Consider the following 21,152-nt stretch of genomic DNA (forward strand, 5'->3'; position numbering starts at 1 on the left):
TTTTTATAGACTCAGATTTTTAAAAATTTATCCTATTACTCATAGATCTGTTTAACTGTATGAAAGTCTTACAAATGAATGGAGTCAGAAAATGCTGGTTTAAGCCCACCCATAATTAAGACAAAGTAAGCACAAATCTACAGATCTACCAAGTAGCAGTGTCTGAACAATAACTGAGGTCTTTGCTCCTACTGTAGTGCTCTTAATGGAAACATTCTTTAGAAAAGTAAAAGATACAGTTTTAGAGTGTGGGAGGAAAATAGGGCTCCTGGCCCACCACTGCTGGAACCTGCATGGTCTAGTGGTATTTTATAACTGGTAACTTGATCTTTATGATGAGTAAGACTAATATGGTTGACTACAGTATCAGGGAGGTGATAAAGCCCTTATAGCCAAACTATTAGGAATTGAAACTGTGACCCTGAATTTACATTAGCTGATGCTACAACTAACTGAATTCACCAACCACAGACAAAGAAAGCAGAAGCATTTCAGCATAACCACAACTATAAGAAATAAAATGTTTTATTTTTATAATTGACTATTTTCAAGGTAGTTTTCCCCTGTCAAAGGTAAGCACATAAGAAGGCAGGTTGGTAAGAGTTAATTCATGATTAAAGCATGGCCTTTGGGGCCATGGTTCAACTTTCAACATTTCCATGCAATAGGTGAGTGAACAGGGGTAAGATACTAGAACTTTTTTACCTCTATGGGGTAATTAACAGGGCCTACTACAGAGGATTACTGTAAAGAATAAATTAATTAGATACATAGAGAACTTAATTCAGTAAATGGTGCTGGGACAACTGAATATCTACAGGTAAAAGAATAAATTGGACCCCTTTCACATTCCATAACACAAAAAATTAACTTAAAACCTAAGAATTAAAATTGTAAGACTCTCATGAGAAAACACAGGAGTGAATCTCTGTGACTTGGGGTAGGCAAAGCTTTCATAAATATGACCAAAAGTATAAGCAACAAAAGAAAAATTAGTAAGTTTGGATTTCAACAAAACTAAAAACATTTGGGTTTCAAAAGATACCATCAAGAAAGTAAAAAAACAGCCCACGGGATGATAGAAAATATTTGTAAATCATATATCTGATAAGAGACTTGTATTCAGGATATATAAAGAACTCTTACAGCAATTATAAAAATACAGTATAAATAATACGATAATAAGGCAAATAGCCCATTACAGAATGAGTAAAGGACCTGAATAGATATTTCTCCAAAGATGATATACAAATGGCCATAAGCATATGAAAAGATGCTCAATACCAATAGCCATCACAGAAATGCCCATTAAAAGCACAATGAGATGTCATCTCACACCAACTAGGATGGTTATAATCAAAAAGACAGACAATAGCAAGCATTAGTGAGGATGTACAGAAATTAGAACCTTTATATACTGCTGGTTGGAAGGTAAAATAGAGCAACCATTCTGAATAGTCTGGCAGTTCCTGAAAAGGTTAAACAGTTACCACATCACCCAGGAATTCCTCTCTTAAATATACACCCAAGAGAAATGAAAATATTTGTCCACCCAACAACTTGTACAAGAATGTTCACAGTAACATTATTCATAATAGCCAAAAAAGCAGAAGGAGCCCAAATGTCAATTCATTGATGAATGGATAAATAAAATGTGGTGAGCACTGAGTAATGATTGGGATTCGTGAATCATATTTCACACTTGAAACTAATATAACACTGTATGTTAATTATACTTCAATTTTTAAAAAGTAGGGGGAAATGTGGCAAATCTACAATGGAATATTATTCAGCCATGAAAGCAACGAAGTACTGATATCTCCTACAACATGAATGAACTTTGAAAACATTACAAAAACGTCAGGTGAAAGAAACCAATCACAAATGACCACATATGTTTCTATTTATATGAAATGTCCAGAACAGGCAAATCTATAAACAGAAAGTAGATTCGTAGTTGCCTAGTGCTGGGGGAGAATTAGTGACCAAGGCAATGTGACTGCTAATGGTATAGGGTTTCTTTTGGAATGATAAAAATGTTCTAAAATTGACTGTGGTCATGGTTACACATATCTGTGAATACACTGAAAACCACTGAATTGTATACTTTAAAGAGTGAATTATAAGGTATGCAAGCTGGATCTCAATAAAGCTATTATAAGGGAGAAAGCATTTAAAACAGTGCCTGATCTATACATATTAGCTAATACTATTATGTATGAACAGAATAAAAGTAGTCCACAGAAATTATCTACTCTAATCCTTTTATGTTACGGATGAAGAGGTTGACAACCATGTGGCTGACTTATCCAAGTTTATATGGCTAGTAGGTAGGAGTCAGTACTGAACTAGCTTCAATCATTACGCTGTCTGGGACCCCAGAGTTCCATGCAAAAATCTGAAAAAACGACGTAGGTTAAAAGTTCCCATGTCTGAGAAAACTCAAACCAAATCAGTTCTCCTCCAGAGTTAAGACAGAATTTATGCTATAAAAATAAAGATACAAACCTCTTTTTGGAAACAGCTAGCAAATTCTTGTTAGAAAGTCCATCCAAGGAGGGGAGGTGGTGGTAAGGCTTATATGAATAAGTTACAGTGCAATCACTTCTTAAAAATGTATTTTAAGGTTGTAGGGGAAAGGGAAACAGACAAGGCTCCAGACCTGTGGGTGGGATGGTTGTAACAGACTTACAAAGAGGCTCACATGACCGTACTAAAAGGAGTCTACTGCTTAAAGCCAATTCACATCCTTAAAAGGCCAAAAAGAGAGAAATCAAACTTAGAAGGAACATTTTAAGACTGTGCTATTATAAAACCATGGCCCATGTAACTGATAAATGATGACATGAGGCAGGGGAGCATAAAGAATCTTTTGACCTGGTCATCCCACACAGAGAACAGCATCTCTCAAGAAAGCATCCATATCTTTCCATTTTTCAGATGTTGGGATGTGTGAGGGTAGAAAGGCTTGTGGAAAGATACAAAGAAGAGAGCAGAAAGAGGAAGATGAAATGACACAACTAAGATTCTCCCAAACCAGGCTAAAAGTCATCCAGAAGAGCTTTAGTCCATAGGGATGAAAGAATGAGAAAAAAAAAAAAAAAAAAACAGGAATATCTGGAACTAGACAAAGGCAAAAAAGAGCTACAAGGCTACTTTCTCCCACAACCCCCCAAGAAAAAACTCTGTCACAAAAGCAAACTGGCCCCATATCTGTCCAGTTAGTTTTCTTGGTATACATCTTCCTTTCTCACTGACCTTCATGACTGGCCATGTATCCCCCAGCCCCACCACCCACCCAGGCTGCTGCTCCTACACACCTCCCTTAATATCTCCCTAATGATTCCACTCTTCTTATTTCATCACCGAAAAAGTCAAAGAAATGAGTAAGCTGAATTAAAAGAAAGAAATTCAGTATAAAATATATTTTTAATTATAGAATACAATAATTCTCTTTTCTATCACATTTAATTCATTCATTTATCAAATATTCATTGGGTCTCAATTTTGTGCCAGGCACTAAGTTGGGTACTGGGAGGAAAAGTTAAAAAAAAAAAAGTGTCTACTAGAAAAGATGAACAAATAAACCATCAGTTTGATAAGTGCTGTGCTAGAGGTATACAAGTTAGCAAAAGACCTTAGGGAGGTCTCTAATCCCCATGGGGATTGGGAACATAGAAGGCATTTCAATGAAATAGTGCCTTTGACACATCATAAAAAATAAGTCCTTAGCAACACCTGGGTAGCTCAGTCGATTGAGCATCCAACTCTTTGATTTTGGCTCAGATAGAACCCCAAGTCAGGCCCCAGGCTCAATACAAAGTCTGCTAGAAAATCAATCTCTCTCCTTCTGCCCCTCCCACTCACACTCTCTCTTTAAATAAATATTTTTTTAAGAGTAATTTCTATATAAAAAGGCAAGATGGAAAAAAAAAAAAAAAAAGGCAAGATGGGCAGGGGAAGGTAACAGAAAGCTAAGGAGATGGCATGGTCCAAACTACTGAGGATAGGAGAATAGGAAAGACCTCCAGGAACATCAACTAAAACTGGAACTAAAATAATGTACCCTGGAAAGTGGTATAATCATTTCTTCATCTGCTCTAAAGAAACCTGCCAAATTATGATTAGTATAATACCCAAGAGAAAGTCACATGCCCTTGCATCTGAGAATGCAGGAGGGAATTATTTATAATAGTTTTAAAGCTCAGACACAAAAGCCACAAAATGAGCCTAAGGTTTATTTTAATGATATAGGGATATCACATATAATCAGCCTGTGAAATACAGAGGTGGTTCACAGAGAATAAGCCTCAGTTGTTTGGAAAGGACGGATCAGAGATCTTCTTATGAATTTTTTAAAAAATCATAGAGGAATAGAAAGGTGTGGCAGAGAAAGAAAAGGAAAGTACATCGAGGACTGGCCAATCCAACTATGAACTCACAAGGCACAGCCAATAGATTCAAACAACCCACTGTTCTCTGATAACCTGTGCTACTTTTTAAAATATCCACAAACACAAGACTACCCTAACTGATTCTCTCCCCATTAATTGGTCCTAACTCAAAAATACTGGGAATCAATAATTCACTAATTTATTTTCTATCTTTTTCTTATGTTAAAATTATTCTGGCTGAATGTCCCTTTTCAGAGCTTCTTGCCACTAAAGATTTATTTAATGCTATCCCATGAAGGATCTGGATTATTAACAGTTGATCATTCAGGGAGAAGATGAAATATTGTTCCTTGGTTTGATTCTATTAGTTCCCTCTTGAATATACTCAATATATTTTTCCTTCCCTCTGTAGAGAAACACTTCTTTCTGTTATACAAGATGAGTCACTTTCCAGTTTTAATCCCCTCTCCATGAGTCTTACAGTAATACTCAAATATTAAACTCATATTTCTCAACCATAAAATGGAATGAAATCTTGCCATTTGTGACAAAATGGATGGACCTAGAGAGTATTGTTTGCTAAGTGAAATAAGTCAGATAGAGAAAGACAAATACCATATTATTTCACTTATATGTGGAATCTAAAAAACAAAACAGACTCAAATACAGAGAACAAACTGGTGGTTGCCAGGAAGGAGGTGGGGGGAGGGGGGAATGGCAAAATAGTAAAAGGGATAAAGAGGCACAAAATTCTAGTAATAAAATAAATATGTCATGGAGGTGAAAAGCACAGCATTAGGGAACATAATACTGCAATACTGTTGTATGGGGACAGACAGAGAACACATTTACTGTGTTAAGCACTGAGTAATATATAAAATTGTCGATTACTATGTTGTGCACCTGAAATTAATATAACATCATATGTCAACTATACTTCAATAACAAAAGTCTAAAAATTAACTCACTGTAACTACAGTGTCCTTTGCAGGAAAAGAACTATAACTCGGCCATTTGAATGTAGTCACTAACTTGCGACTTTCAGAGTTGCAAAGGACTCTGAAGTTCTTCTTCTCCAGTACCAGAGTACACAAGAACTACAGAGAACTCAAACTAAGTCTAGGATGTATGATACCAGAAAGATGGGAAGACCAAAATTACCTTCTCAGTACTCTGATAGCATAGCAAATCCACTTGGTCAATGAATATTGGTGTGCCTATTATGAATGTGGCACTGTTTTGGGGTGCTTGAGATACGTCACTAAACAGAAACAAAGACTCCAACTTTGACTTGAAGAGGGGAAGAGGCAGCAGAATTCAGAAAAGACAGACAATAAACAATAGACATAATGAAGTGAATTATATCCTGAGCAGATGATAAGTGTTACTTACAGAAAAAGAAAAGAAAAAGCAGACTTGGGCCAATAATTAAGGGGAAAAGGGTTGGTTACTATCTGAAATAGAGTGATTAGGGTAGGCCTCAATTAAAAGTGCAAAGACTTGAAATGTGGCAGGAAGCACACATGGGAGCCGCTGAATACCCTAACAAGTCCTTTCCCTCCTGCTGACTTGGTTTCTCCATTTTTAGAACTGAAACAATGATTCTCTTCAAATAAGGGTGTTATTTACATTGAGACAGTCATTATTATTTTAAGTGACATTTTAGTCTCTTGAACAGTGCAGAGCACAATGGAAGGAGGAGCAAGGAGAATGGTATTGCATTATGAAAAGGACTTTCTCAGAAAAAATAATCTCCAGGCACTATTTCCCTATATGGAAATAAAGTTAGTACTTTCCAAACTCCACCTGGGACATAAAAACAATGAGCATAAAATCTTACAAATTGTGTAAATACAAATTTATTCACAGTGTTACTGCATTGTCCATTGTTTTGAATTCTTTTTTAATTTTTTTATACTTTGTCTAAGCTGATGTCATCTGTTTTAGATCATGCGACCCCAAAAGGCAAGAACTAGTCTACTTAACTATCTTAAATGTCTTCATGGTGCCATACATAGGTTGATATGTACAAAGAGTATTTGATCATAATTAAAAGTATCTCCTACTTTTTTTTTTTAATCAAAACATCTCAAAGCACTTAAAAAGTTTCATACATTTTCAAAGTATGGAGAAGCAGTGCAGTGTGAGGCAGTAAGATACACAGGCTTTGGAAATAACCTGTCTGGGTCTCAGGACTCAGCCTAACCACATGTTAGCTGTGCAACTTTGGGTAAATCACTTACCAATCTCCAAACTTGAGCTATTTCACCTGGGAAAACTAGGAAAATGACACCTATCCCCAAGATTTTTGTGTAATTGAACTAATGGATGTAGAAGTACCTGGCACAGTGCCTAACTCATAAAAGGCATTAAATAAATGTTAGTTTTCTCTTTGCCAAATCTTCTCCCCGCCCCCTGCAACTCCATCCCAAACCCAACACACACACACACTCTCTCTCTCTCTCTCTCTCTCTCTCACACACACACACACACACTCTTCATGAGTGAGTAAACAAATGTCTTGCTTTAAATTACAAGCAGAGCGTAAAAGACAGCCAAGATCTCCTTACTCCATCCCACGAGCTCTGGCAGCCTTTCAGCTGTGGAATCCCTGGTTATTTCCTTTCTCAAGGAGGAGATACTATTCTGGTTTGACAGATTCTTTCCTGGACACACTCTCAGAATTCCCTAAGGTTCTTATCGTGGCTAATGGAGAACAATGCAGAGACTATGGGAGTGAACAATCACTCTCTCTTAGCTAAAAACTTCCTTTATTGACTTCTCTGACTTCCCGTCAGTATTTTGCTGCCAAATCAACTTCTTGTTCTGGGCAACTATTAAAAATAATTTTCTTACAATTGAAAAAAATACATTTAGCTTTCAACAATAAATCATGCTAACCTTAATTATTAGCCACTTAGGCTATTAGATTATTAGAATATGCATAAAATTAAATTGTTTACATTTCTGTCTCCTTTTTAACCCTTAGAATATGGCCAAGAAATATGGGAGTGAAGAAAGATACCTTTTAGTTATTTCTTCTACAAGATAATATAGATGACAGTAATACTCTGTCAATAAAATTTAGTGTCTAGAATGACTGCATTATCTTCATTATTCTTCATTGAAAGAGAAACTGAAAGCAATACAATTAATAGCTTGTTCTTGTGGCTTACAGTTAAATGGTATAGAGTTTTTTTATTATGTGGCAGTGTCTCGTAACGGTCTTTTCTAAGCACATACCACAGTGCCTAGAAAACAAGTGACAGTAAATAAATTTTTACTGAATGAAATGAATTAATTACCATTTGGCTTTATATCAAGGACCAACAAATGACCTTTAATCCCCAAAAGATAAAACACACAATCTCGTTATATGTGAACCACATCCACAACAGCAGAATCTAAGATTCCCATTTTGAAAGAGTAGCTAGAACAACTTTTTTGAGGCAATTCTGCTTACTTAGCACTTTACTCCCCACTACAGTTTTCCTTCTTTTGTTTTTGTACTAAGGATATTTGTATAAAAAACAGAATCTTTGTTGCTTAGTAATTCATCTGCCCCAGCTGCTTATGTTCTGTTCCCAAACAAAATTCTCAGTTTTCAGCTTCTTCATCGTTTTTACAAGGGGTTAGTGAATTGGCCAGGCTTGCTCATTTTCATTTCTCCCTTTCTATGGAACCCTTAGAAGGCCACAAGGTCTCATATGCTGCTCCTCTTTTGGCTTCTATCTTGTCTGGTTGTGCCATACCCTATCTATCAGCGTGTATCAATGAGTGCCCATTGAGCAAACACAGCACCACCCTAATTCCAAAATTCTCTAGCTTCAAGTCAGGGCAAGGTTACCCAAAGTCACAGAGGTTACATGGAAAGGGCAAGGAGCCTAGGAAATATTACAAAACGGTAAGCAGAAAGGAATCTATTATTCCTCCAGAGGTGAAAGCATATAGGAAAGCTGATCACCTACTATTATTGTCAATTTAGTTTAAAGTACTTTACTAATCACACATATTTTTCAACATCTAATTTTCATTGTGCTCCCTTCCATTCCATACACCTATCTCTTTTTCAGAGCTGTTTCATTTCTTACTGTTCCTTGAAAAAGGACAATAAACAATTTCCTAGCTACTCATCTTCATAAACTCTGACATGTTAAATTACCCTCTATTGTTTATGGACCCCATTAGTCCATAAACTCCTCTCACCAGCAACCCACCCCACACAAAATTCTTATTTCCCCTCTTCTCCACTGGGAAGTCTATTTCCTAAAGGAGCAACTGAGCCACAGCCGTCACCTTCCATTGGTACTGGAGGTACATCTCCAGCCCCAGCACACTAGGCGCTCTCCTTACCTGGAAGGCAGTTGCATTCAAATGTGAAGTCACCAGTCTGCCGGCAGGTGCCACCATTAACACAGGGGGAGGGTGCACAGGGCACATAGGGGCTTTCACAGTGCTTGCCTGTGAAGCCCTGGGGGCACTGGCACTGATAGGAACCCGGTAGATTGAGGCAGGTGCCACCATGCTGGCACTGTCCTGGAATGTCACACTCATTGACATCAATCTCACACTTCTGTCCGGTGAAGCCTGTGAGGCATTTGCAGGAGAACTGGTTGGCCACAGTGGTACAGGTACTTCCATTCGCACAGGGATGAGACAGGCAGGCATCAGTCCACTGGCACAGCTTACCTAAGGACAGAGAACAGAACTCAGTGCTTCCCACTGAAGTGGGAGCCAGCCCCATCCTCAACATCCCACAATCTCCCACCCATCCAACATCAGCTTCTGTATGGAGAATCCCCAAGCTCTATGAACTTCACAGAAAGTCCAAAAAACAGAGCCTCCTCAAGATCATCTAACATAGGCACTCCCTAGGGCCCTCATCCAAATATAAAGACTCAGTGGAGCACATGGAAGGGACTATATAGGCTAGTCATTGAAGACCATCCTTGCAGTATTCCATCCATCCCTTTGGAGGCAAAGATGGTCTGGATCTACCTACTGTCTCACACCTTGTCTTTGCATAAGCTGCTCCTCTAGAATTCCATCTTCCTTTTTGTTTAGCTAATAAACTCCCACTTGACAACTCTAATCATAAGTTACTCTCTCACACACACATCATCTACACATGTATAGACATAACTCAAATTTGCTGTTTCCTTTTATTATATCACCCACCACACAGGCAGGGGCTGGATCCCTATAGTAGGCTCTCAAATCATGTCTTTTGTATGCCTGAAATGCATTGATCTTTTCTACAATATACATTTAGTAAACAGACCTCTTATATATTAGAAACAATTCAATGCTACTTCTAATTCCTTTAAACACAACCCACACATATTCTGGGAAACATTTTATTAATTGTGGCCTCACTATAAATATTGCTTGATGTGTTTGAAGAGGATGAAGAATCTCTGGCTACTTCTATATGAAAAAAGAAAATAGAAGTTGTCATGACAATAAAAGTCTAGAAAGGTAAATCTTGTAGACTCTCAGGTAGGAAAATATAAGAGGAAGCCAGAAGACTCTGATGTGCTGGATCCTAAGACATGACTCCAAGGAAACAAATTCTTTGAGGTAGAAAGACAGAAAAAAAAATTGTAAATCTGGTGTTCATATGGATTTTTGTTTTCATTAGCTTAAGCTTTTTGTTTTTAGCTAAAGATTATGAGAACCCCTTGAACTTGTTAGTATTCCAACTGGTTGTCTAAGTAAATATCCAAATATTTGACGCCCATAGAAAAACAACTGAGAGCCATGACAGCTTTTCTAAAAGGAAGAAGGAAATGACACATGAGCATACAGAAATGCTCTCTAACAAGGAATGTCACAACAAAGGGGAAAGGTGCAATAAAAATTTGGGCATATCGGAGAAGGACAAACATTATATGGTCTCATTCATTTGGGGAATATAAAAAAAAGTGAAAGGGAATAAGGAGAAAGGAGAGAAAATGAGTGGGAAATACCAGTGAGGGTGACAGAACATGAGAGACTCCTAACTCTGGGAAATGAACAAGGGGTGGTGGAAGGGGGGGTGGGCGGGGGGGGGGGGTGACTGGGAGAGGGGCACGACAGGATGAGCACTGGGTGTTATGCTATATGTTGGCAAATTGAACTCCAATAAAAAATATACAAAAAAAATTTTTTTAATTGGGGCATAGCACATGTATCTCAGAATGCTAAGCAGAGAGAAAAAGAAGGAACTAAAATTTTTCTTCCTATTTTTTTTTCATTCCTCTGAGAGGAACTCACCTACAGTGGAGAAGAGATAAAAATGGTTCTTTCTGGCAACCGTGTGTATAGATTATTTGCCTACAACTGAAACAGAAAGGTCCTGAATCTGTGTTACGTATAGGCACTCACTTCCCACCTCTGTTTCTTCAACTATGAGTGGAGATAAGCTAAGACGGTCTGACTAGGTGGGGTATAAGGGCTACCACAAAACCAAAAAGGCAAACTTATCCTGTTGTAATTACTAAAGAAAGACAAAAGTAGCAGATGTGTAAAAATGATCAGAATCCTTCAGAACATCAAGAAGAGATCCTTTTAATGGCAAAGGAAGAAGTTTTAATTTGGGGAGCATTTCAGAGTAACATTTTAATTATTAAGAAGACACCACTGTGTACATTTCCACTACTAGGATTAAAATGTTTTAAATAGGTATGCCTAAAAAAATAAAAATAAAAATAAATAAATAGGTATGCCTTCCCTTTGCTTGTGGAGCAAACCAATTCAAAACTGACAATCAGGAAAAAAGTATTCTTTTAACCACCAAATCTCTTCAATGAATCACCATAACAATGCTGCCATGGTCATGATGAAGATAACAGACCATTCTAATTATCCTCTACCCCATCAACAAATATTTTTAATGAAAAGTCAGTAGAACAAATATTCCAAACTAACTGATCCAGTCTAGTTTATTTTTTAATGAAAAGTCAGTAGAACAAATATTCCAAACTAACTGATCCAGTCTAGTTTATTGATTATGTTTTCAATTTTTGCTTATCAGGTTTACAGAATTGCTGGCTAGCAGGGGACAAAATAGTGAATGGTTCTGCTTTCCTCGTCTAACTTAATAAACATCTATAGTTTATTTTGAATAAAGCTTAGACCTACCTCTGAAGAACTCATAATCTAATCAGATGAGAAACATGTAAAAAAATTATTACAATAAATGTGACACATAAGACACATAAGCTTAGACCTACCTCTGAAGAACTCATAATCTAATCAGATGAGAAACATGTAAAAAATTATTACAATAAATGTGACACATAAGATAATAGAACAAAATAACTGCTTAAAGGAATCACAAAAAAGTCACTAAGACAGAATATTAAATAACATTGGGCAATCACCAACTGTAGAAAAGGGCATTCCAGGCAAAGTGGTGTGCACAGAGGCAACAGGAAGTATGACATTTTCAGGAAATGATGAGAATGTTATTGGTGTGACTAGAGCTAGATGTTTGTGGGAAGTGAAGCTATAAAAAGACGTAAGGCCTAGACCATGATGGGCTATGGAAGCCATGTAAAAGAGTTTATAGATGATGAAAAGTCTTTAGGCATTATAAGCAGGTGAGTTTGTGAGAAGATTGGTATTTATGATCAAAGATGTGGCAATGGGACAGGTAAACAAGATGGGGAGAAAGTAAAGGCAAGGAAACTAGTTAGGAAAACACCTGTAGGAGCCAAGGTGAGGGCTGAGCTGTCATGGACAGGATAGACCTCAACTGCAGAGCAGGAGAGGAAATGGAGAGGAGTAGTCAGGTGAGAGGTGCTGCAGGGGCTGAGTTAGGTGCCTGAGTCTAAGTGAGGTAAGGGAGGAGGGGAGTCTAGTTTGAAATACTTGGACTGTACATCACTATCACCTATTTACATCAACATGTTGAGTGTGAGGTACCTGTCGAGTTTCCAAGGGTAATATGCAACAGATAGTTAGAAATAGGAGCCTGAATGTCAGGGTGGGGGTGGAGTGAAAAGGATGACTATAAGAGTCGCCAGCAACTGATGAAGATAATGACAGCTGAAGCCACTGGAGACAGTGAGATTCCCTGGGGAGAACTGTGATATGGCTCAAAACAGGGTTCAAAACAGAGTTCCAAGGAATACAAAAATTTAATGGATGAGGACAAGGCAATGCAGACGCAAAAAGAACTTTCAGAGTACAGAAAACCAGATACTCTGAATGTCTAGGGAGAGATTTCAAGAATCAGGTAATCCAACAGCACAGATAGCTTTTCTTCTACTGACAGTGAAGTATAGTTCTGATCCCCAATCTTGACATGCAGACTTTAGGCAAATACTTCTGCCTCTCTCTTTCTCTTTCTCCCTTCTTAGAACTCTCAAAACAAAGTTAAAGATAAATGTCTGGAATACCCTAGTTCCTTATCATAATGTTAAATGTGCACTAGACTTAGAGGATCCTTAAGAGCAACATGTCAAGATCTAAGAGACGCTAAAGAAAAATATCCACTGAGAATAGGAAAAAACAGCTCTGAGTCACATTTCTTACCTGTAAAACCAACTTGGCAGGTGCACTCATAGTCATCCCGGCTATGCATGTGGCAGGTGCCTCCATTCAGGCAGGGGTGAGAAACAAAGCAGGGATGAGTGGTTGAGTACTGGCAATCATCACCTGTGAACCCCAGGGCACATCGGCATGTTGCTTTCCCCAACATGGCCTGGGCCACACACGTCCCACCATTCTGGCAGCGGTTCCTCTCACAGGGGTCTCGATGTTGACAATATTCTCCCAAGAAACCCTCTGGACATCTGTGTGGCAAAAAAAGAGGAGTCCATGAAGAGTCCATGAAGAGGAGTCCATTGACTCCTTGTAAATCTAAAACCTTACAAGATAATGTAGTGCATTCAAGAAAATACTAGACTGTCAAATAAGAAACCTGTACAACCTGTAAGACTGCCTTAGCTCCGAAGTGCTTAGAGAACTTAACCACACAACCTCGAGTCCTTTTGAATCTTAGGTGACAGAATACCTGATGGGTGACCCAGCATGACCCTTATCAAAGGCAAATGTAACTATAGTTCTTCTCATGTAGGTACAGGATGGTATGATGTAACAGCACTGTTTAATGCAATATTGTTGATACTTGTCTGTTTAAATTCATTAACTTTCTCATTTTGACTAAGCCATTTGACAGGATTAAGACATTCACATGATAATGCATGGACTGACCCTCTTGCCCTCTTCAATTAAAAAAAAATATATCATGTGCTTTCTCTCAATTAGGCACTAAGAAATAACAAGCTCTTCTTGTTTCCACTGAGACATCAACTGGTCTATATCTAGATTTCTGGGTTATGTTCAGGGGTTATATTTTTCTGTGATGGAGAAAGAGAAAGGAGGTACAGGAATAGAGAAGGGCTAAAGGGGCTTTTTCAAAACTTAAATCTGTTAAGATATAAATAGGAGGCAACTTTTTTAACCAAATAAAAAAAGCACAAAATGTAATTAAAATAAAATAAAAATACCTAAGGTCCCATATAAACGCCAAAGTGAAGAAGACAAAACAATTCAAGAATAACATTCTATAATAGTCTCCACATGGTGTGTTCCATCCACATGGAATCTTTTTATATGCCACCCATTGATTCATAAGCTATACACCCATACCAAATTGTGTGTAGTTTTTACAATTCTACATTCTCTAAACAGCATTAAAAAAATAAAAAAGGTATGGATAGTCTCCATTTTCCTAATACAGAGGTTGCTTAAATGAGACCTCTAAGAAGCATTCAAAAGTAACACAAAGACTTTGATTCTAACTATAAATTTTACCATTTGGCTATCGACTCATATATTTGGTTTAAACCTATTTCTCCACTTTACTCTTTGGAGAATAGAAAACTAAGCCTACAGGGCTGCTCCATCATTACCTCAGAGCTGACATGCTTAAACCAATAAAACTCCCCGCGCCCCCCCAGCCCCCATCACGGCTCCCTAAGTGCAGATTCTGTGTCCTGATTTTCCCTATCACCTAGACTTGAAGCTTGAAGCACTGGGGTTGTGTTTTCCTCCTTCTTCTCATTGCCCAGCCACATCTAAGATGTTTCGTTAGGCACTGGTTGGAAAGGTAACATCTCCCAGTTATTGAGAAACGGAGGAAGACCAGATATTAAGGAACTAAGACAGAACATGCCCAGAAGAATTATGCAGTAGCTATCATAGCTGGAGGAGAAAACAGAGCTGGTGAGTAGCTCTAGTGTGCCTGTGGGCTCTAGAGCCTGCTCCCCTCTTCCTAGACCTGAATACAGTAAGCATGGCAGAGCAAGGAGCAGCTCAAGTTCTCAGTAGCTTCATGAGCAGATTAAGCTAAAAATGGAGAGGCAGTCGAGGAGAGGGCACAGCACTAAAACCAAAGACTGACTGAAGTTTCTGTGAGGATTCTGCACCTCATATGGTCAGAAGGCCTGTTTGGAATGAGTTCTGGTGCTGTGACCTTGGACATGTTGCTTAATTTCATTATTAGTTCTCTCACTTTTTTTTTTTTTTTTTAATTCATGAGAGACACGGAGAGAGAGAGAGGCAGAGACACAGGCAGAGGGAGAAGCAGGCTTCATGCAGGGAGCCCGACGCAGGACTCGATCCCAGGTCTCCAGGATCAGGCCCTGGGCAGAAGGCAGCACTAAACCACTGAGCCACCTGGGCTGCCCAGTTCTCTCACATTTTAAATAGTTAATAAGGTTACCTACATTGTAGGATTATTCTAAGAACTGAACAAAATCAAGTATGCAAAAAGCCTTATGTTAAAAAGCTTTGCAAATGAAAACTGTTTTTTCTCTCTTTGCACTTATTGAGGAAAATATGATGCTTTATTCAAATCACAGCTTGATTTGAAAATAGGTTATTTTCAGATTCTTTTTCAAGTAGAACAAAAACTGCCAATGTAGCACAGCTAAAATTAACCCTGAGCTGTATTATTAAAAGCATTTGTAACTTATTTTAAAAGTTTGTTATGGATGATGTTAGAAACTGCAACACAATTCTCATTCACAGTGGCAGTCCTACGGACTTTAAGCCTGGCTGACAACTCTTGATTCACCCATACGAAAATTATAAATAAGTTTGCCTTATAAATAAGGCAAACTTCTAAACCTGGGTGGGCTTTGCCCAGCATTACTCCTGGACTATTACACCACCACCACTTTCCCAACACTATCATGTGGCATCTCCTCAGAGAATGCAAATTCATTTAAGTATTAGTATCCTAAACATGTAAAGAAAACATAAGGTTCCCAGGAAAACAAAAATGAAACAATATGAAAATTTCTGCAGCTAAAGAAGAGTATTCCTGAATTATGTGTCACTGGGGTTTAATCTGCATTGTTGCTCCCTACCAAGTATGGGAAAATAAGTTTCCACCAAGATATGTTTAAGAAACCATTAAAGCAGAGGTTGGCAAATACAGCTTGGAGACCTACTATGGCCCACTGCCTATTTTTGTATGGCCCATGAGCTGATAATAGTTTTTACATTTTTGAATGGAAAAACGACCCAAAAAGATATTATTCTGTGACATTTGAAAATTATGTAAAATTCACATTTTAGTGTCCATAAATAGTTTTATTGGGACACAGCCATACTCATTCACTTATGGATTGTCTATGGCTATTTATGCATTACAATAACTGGGTTAAGTAGTTGTGATGAGACCATTTTGCTTGCATAAATATTTGCTATCTGGCGCTTAATAGAAAAAGTTTGCCAACTCCTGAGTAAGAAAATACATGAAGCCCAATTCTAATATACAGCATCCAACATGCTCATTAATAATGATGTTAATGAAAAAAAAAATAATGATGTTAATGATAGTGAAGAAGAATGTTCTCACATCAGTTTCTGAAAAGAATACTGCACTCATTCATTCATGCAACAAACGTTTGTGTTTATTATGTACCAGACATTGTTCTAATGCTAGGAAAGTCCTTGAACTTATGGAGTTTAAATTCTAGTAAGGGAAGACAAAATACAAGATTAGTAAATAAAATATATAATTTGGTAGAGTTAAGTGCAATGAAAAAAAAATAAAACAGGAAAAGGGGGAATGGGAAGGGTTGGAATTGGGAATAGTCAGGAGTAGATAAAATGAGGTATTTTGGTTTTAAATAGGAAAATCAGAAAAGGCCTCAATGAGAAGGAAAACTTGAGTCAACACCTAAATGAAGTGAGGGACTAGCCATGCAGGTATTGAGGGGAAGTGTGTTCAAGGCAGAAGGGAACAACAAATACAACGGACCTAAAACAGTGGAAACAGTTCTGGAGTTGAGGAATCAGAGCCAATTCTGTGGCTCTACCAAAGGGATTTCAAAAAAGAGGAGCAGAAAATACATGAGAGCCATACTGTTAGGCAGATCATGAGGAGCCTGTAGACCACCATGAAGAAAAAGCTTAAGGTTTTCACTCTAGGTGAGATAATAAAATGTTTACAACTGACTTACTCTCCTCAAATCAATATATAAAACTACATTTTATTTTTATGTGAAACTAGAGCTACTTTTAACATAATACTTAATTTCTTATTTAAGATATTCTAGAGGGCTAAGACAGAAGTCATGTACAAATCTCTTTTAACCTCCATTTTTCACTAAGCCCTGTTTCCCTTTTCCAAATTCTTCTTCCATCACAACCAAACTTCTTTAACTGTAGCCTAATTTCACAGATAATTTCCTTTTCCTTCTAGTTCTTACTTGTCCCTTTGCAACAAAACTTTCATTCTAATTATTGCCCAGAAATTATGCTCTAAGAGCAATGATTTTCCCATTGTCAAGTTCAGTCTGAAATTTCATCATAAAGAAATTTTCTTTCCTGGGGCACCTGGGGTGCTCAGCTGCTTAAGTGTCCGACTCTTGATTTCAGCTCAGGTCATGATCTCAGAATTCTGAGAGCCAGCCCCATATCAGGACCCACGCTAGGTGTGAAGCCTACTCGAGATTCTCTGCAGCTACCCATTGCCACGCCCCTTCTCTAAATTAATTAACTAATTAATTTAAAATAAACCTAAAAATACTCATTTAAAGAAATTCTCTTTCCTGTAGGAGTTGTCTCTATCATTTTAATCTTTTTACATTCAGTTTCTAGGACTCCCTCTATCTCAAAGCTTGGTAAATTCTTAGTCTAGATTGCTGATTCTTCTACTTCTTCCCCATCAATTATGGCCAACTTTACATTTGAGCTGCACTGCTCTTTCCTCTCATTCACATTTGTTACTGTTATTGTTGTTCATTTGGTTTTAAACAACTACCTTCATATATCCACATAAACAGCTCCAGTTCATATGTTCAGTTTAGTGAAAGTCATCTACTTACCCTAATATACTCTGCAGTATTTGAAACTGAACATTAGAAAAATGGGATCATTTTCCCATGAAACTTTGATCCTTCCATATTTCTAAAGTTTCCATTCACAATCTCAAAAGTCACTTTTGGTTAATGCTTTTAAGTTAAATATAACACTATCATATTCTTATAAGTCTTATTGAGTGAATCCCTATAATACTTATCATTCATATTCATAGTTTCCTTTTTGATATAAATTGTGATCATCTTAAAAGCCTCAGGCTAGATATTATCCTTGGAATAACAGAATCTTGGGATTCAATACACCCTAAGGTAATTTCTACCTAATGAGATAATTCTTTCTCAAATATCCTTAAAAAATAAATGTCAGTCTGCACTTGAATATAAGCAATTAAGCATGGTGCCTGAGTAGTAGTAAGAATTTAATAAATGCTTAGGAGCCATTATTGTTCTTGCTATTAGGAGTACAGATTCTAGAATCAGACCACATGGATTTCTATTCCAGCTCCCCGTTTACTTGATGTGTGACCTTGAGCAAGTTATTAAACTTCCTTGTTGTAAAATGGATTTTTTTTTAAGGATTTCATTTATTCATGATAGATACAGACAGAGAGGCAATGACATAGGCAGAGGGAGAAGCAGGCTCCTCACAGGGAGCCTGATGTGGGGACTTGATCCCCGAACCCAGGATCACACCCTGAGCCAAAGGCAGAGACTCAACCACTAAGCCACCCAGGCATCCCATTAAATGGATTTAATAATAGTGCTTACCTCATAGGGTCTTTAAGTAATTGAGAAGCACTTAAAATGGTATCTGGCACATAGTAAACACCATGCATTTGCTAAGTAAAATAAAATGAATGGCTCATTACTTCAACAACAGAACAGTCTTCAGTGTGGGGGGATCTCATTATCAGATAGTTTTCTTTCTGTTATCTTCAATTCTGCCTTCTTTCCTTGGTATATACTCAAGATAGCTGAAAATGTAAGTTCACACAAAAATTTGTAAAGAATATTCATAGTAGTAGTACTCATAATGTCAAAAAGTAGAAGCAACCCAAATGTCCATAACCTGATAAATGGATAAATAAAATGTGGTATATCCATACAATGAAATATTATTTGGCCATTAAAAAGGAATGAAAATCTGATACATGCTAGGATATGGATGAACCTTGAAAATACAATGCTAAGTGAAAGAAGACACAAAAGGCCACACAGTGTATGATTTCATTTTTACAAAACATCCAGAATAGTCAAATCTATAAAAACAGAAAAGAGATTATTGTTCTCAGGGGCTGGGAGGAGGGGAAAACAGAGAAACTATTAAGGAGTACAGAGCTTCTTGAGGGTGAGGGATAATAAAAATGTTTTGAAACTAGATACACGGGCAGCCCGGGTGGCTCAGCGGTTTAGCGCCACCTACAGCCCAGGGCCTTATCCTGGAGACCCGGGATCAAGTCCCACATCAGGCTCCCTACATGCAGCTTGCTTCTCCCTCTGCCTGTGTCTCTGCCCGCCCCCCTCTCTCTCTCCTCTCTGTGTATTCTCATGAATAAATAAATAAAATCTTAAAAAAATAATAAAAAATAAAAATATTTTAAAAAATGAAACTAGATACACGTATCTGTGAATATACTAAATCCCACTGAATTGTACACTTTAAAGGGGTAAATTTAATACTATGTGAATTATATCTCATTTAAGAAATTCTTTTGTCTCCCTAAAATTTCCATTTAGTAGCTATCACCATTCTCTAGAATAAAAAACGAGCCTTCTGCTTATCTAACATGCATCCCTTTAAGAACTTAAAGACAATTATGATGGTCCTTTCGTTTCTTTTTTACAGGATTCAGTACTTTGGATTATGCCTTAGTATAAAATTATTTCCAGACTTTTTTTTTTTTACCATTTTGGAGGCTGTTCTAATCTTAGATAATAACAGTGATAAGAATGACCAACATTTTTAAAGCACTTACTGTGTATTATGTATTTGCCATGCATTTTACAGCTATTATCTCTTTTATTACTCCCAATAACAGTATTAGTATATTATCATCCACATTCTATATATGAGGACCTTGAAGCTTAGCAGGATTAAGATTTCACAGGTAGGAGATGGCAGAGGGAAGATTCAAACCCACATATGACTCCAAAGCCCATGTACCCCAAATACTGGGCTAGCCTGCCTCCTCCTACAAGATGATTCTAGTTCATCAAATACCTCTTTAAAACAGAGCCCCAGTAGCACCTGGGTGTCTCAGTCAGTTAACTATCTGCCTTTGGCTGAGGTCATGATCCCAAGGTCCTGTGATGGAGCCCAGCGTTGGGCTCTCTGCTCTGCGGGGAGTCCGCTTCTCCCTCTGCTCCTCCTCCCAACTGTGTGCACGCTCTCCCTCCCTCTCTCCCTCTTTCTCTCCCTCTCTCTCTCTCAAATAAATAAAAACATAAACTCTCAAAAAAAAAAAAAACAGGGCCCGAAAACGAGGGGGAAGAAAACATAATACATGTGATCTTACCAGCACAGCATTGAGCTTTGGACTATCTGGACACTATAGCTTTACTATTGCAGCGTAAAGCTGTGTTCACTTTTTTAGAAGCCACAAAATGCTATTATAAGCTACAGAATGCTCAGTTAAAATGCCAGATGTTTTTTTTTCTTTACGTGAACTACTCTGCTATATTTCTTGCATCCTGTACTTGTACTACACATTTTTTAACCCAATTATTGGACCTGTCACCATGCTGAATCTTTACCCCCAAATTTCTTTGACTGAGATAACTTTTACACTTTATTTCTATAATCACAGAATTTCAGCACTGCACCATACCTCAAAAATCAACTGGTCTGAACCCCTATTTTACTGATAAGAACACCAAAGCTAACTGACCTGCCCCAAATCTGCTGTCTGTGAATCTAGCAATTTTCCCCAGTTTTGCACCATATATAGCTATATCTCTATCTTTATCTAGATCTTTTATTATAGCATAAAGCAGTACTAACTGAAAGTATTCTATTAGGTATTGCCCCAATACTGGCACCTATTCAGTCAGCTCTATCATCGTAGCTGCACTAGCATCCTATTCACATCTCTCCATAAGGACAGCCAGGAAATCCCTTCCTAAAACTAAGCATAATACTTTCAGAATAAACCTTTTCAAGCATAATTTGATCATGTCACTTCTCTGCTTAGAAACCAGCACTAGAATCTAACTTTCTTGGAATCTATGGTCTACTTGTCTGCCCTGCTTCTATCATCAGTTCCCTTATTCCTTAGTAAAACACTCCAAATTACTTTCATAATTTTGTCTACTGTTCCCTACATAAAAATCTTCTAAAACTTTCCCATCTTATATGTCTCTAATTTATGCTCCTTTCTTCCATCCTTGCTTCAAAGATCTGCTCAAAATCTATGTCTTCCATTAAGCCCCCTCC

At 37.6% G+C, this 21,152-nt stretch overlaps 1 protein-coding gene across 1 annotated transcript in view; it reads right to left on the reverse strand.

Annotated features, from left to right (window-relative positions):
• Positions 1-21,152, reverse strand: part of NOTCH2 (notch receptor 2) — a 164,122-nt gene that overhangs the window by 78,368 nt on the left and 64,602 nt on the right. Inside the window, exons 3-4 of the mRNA XM_025988791.2 lie at positions 12,915-13,174; positions 8,748-9,083 (exon numbers count right to left, since the gene is read on the reverse strand). Coding sequence (XP_025844576.1) covers positions 8,748-9,083; positions 12,915-13,174 — 596 coding nt within the window. The remainder of the gene's footprint in view (positions 1-8,747; positions 9,084-12,914; positions 13,175-21,152) is intronic.

The sequence above is a fragment of the Vulpes vulpes genome, chromosome 8, assembly GCF_048418805.1.
Source record: "Vulpes vulpes isolate BD-2025 chromosome 8, VulVul3, whole genome shotgun sequence".
Taxonomy (NCBI): domain Eukaryota; kingdom Metazoa; phylum Chordata; class Mammalia; order Carnivora; family Canidae; genus Vulpes; species Vulpes vulpes.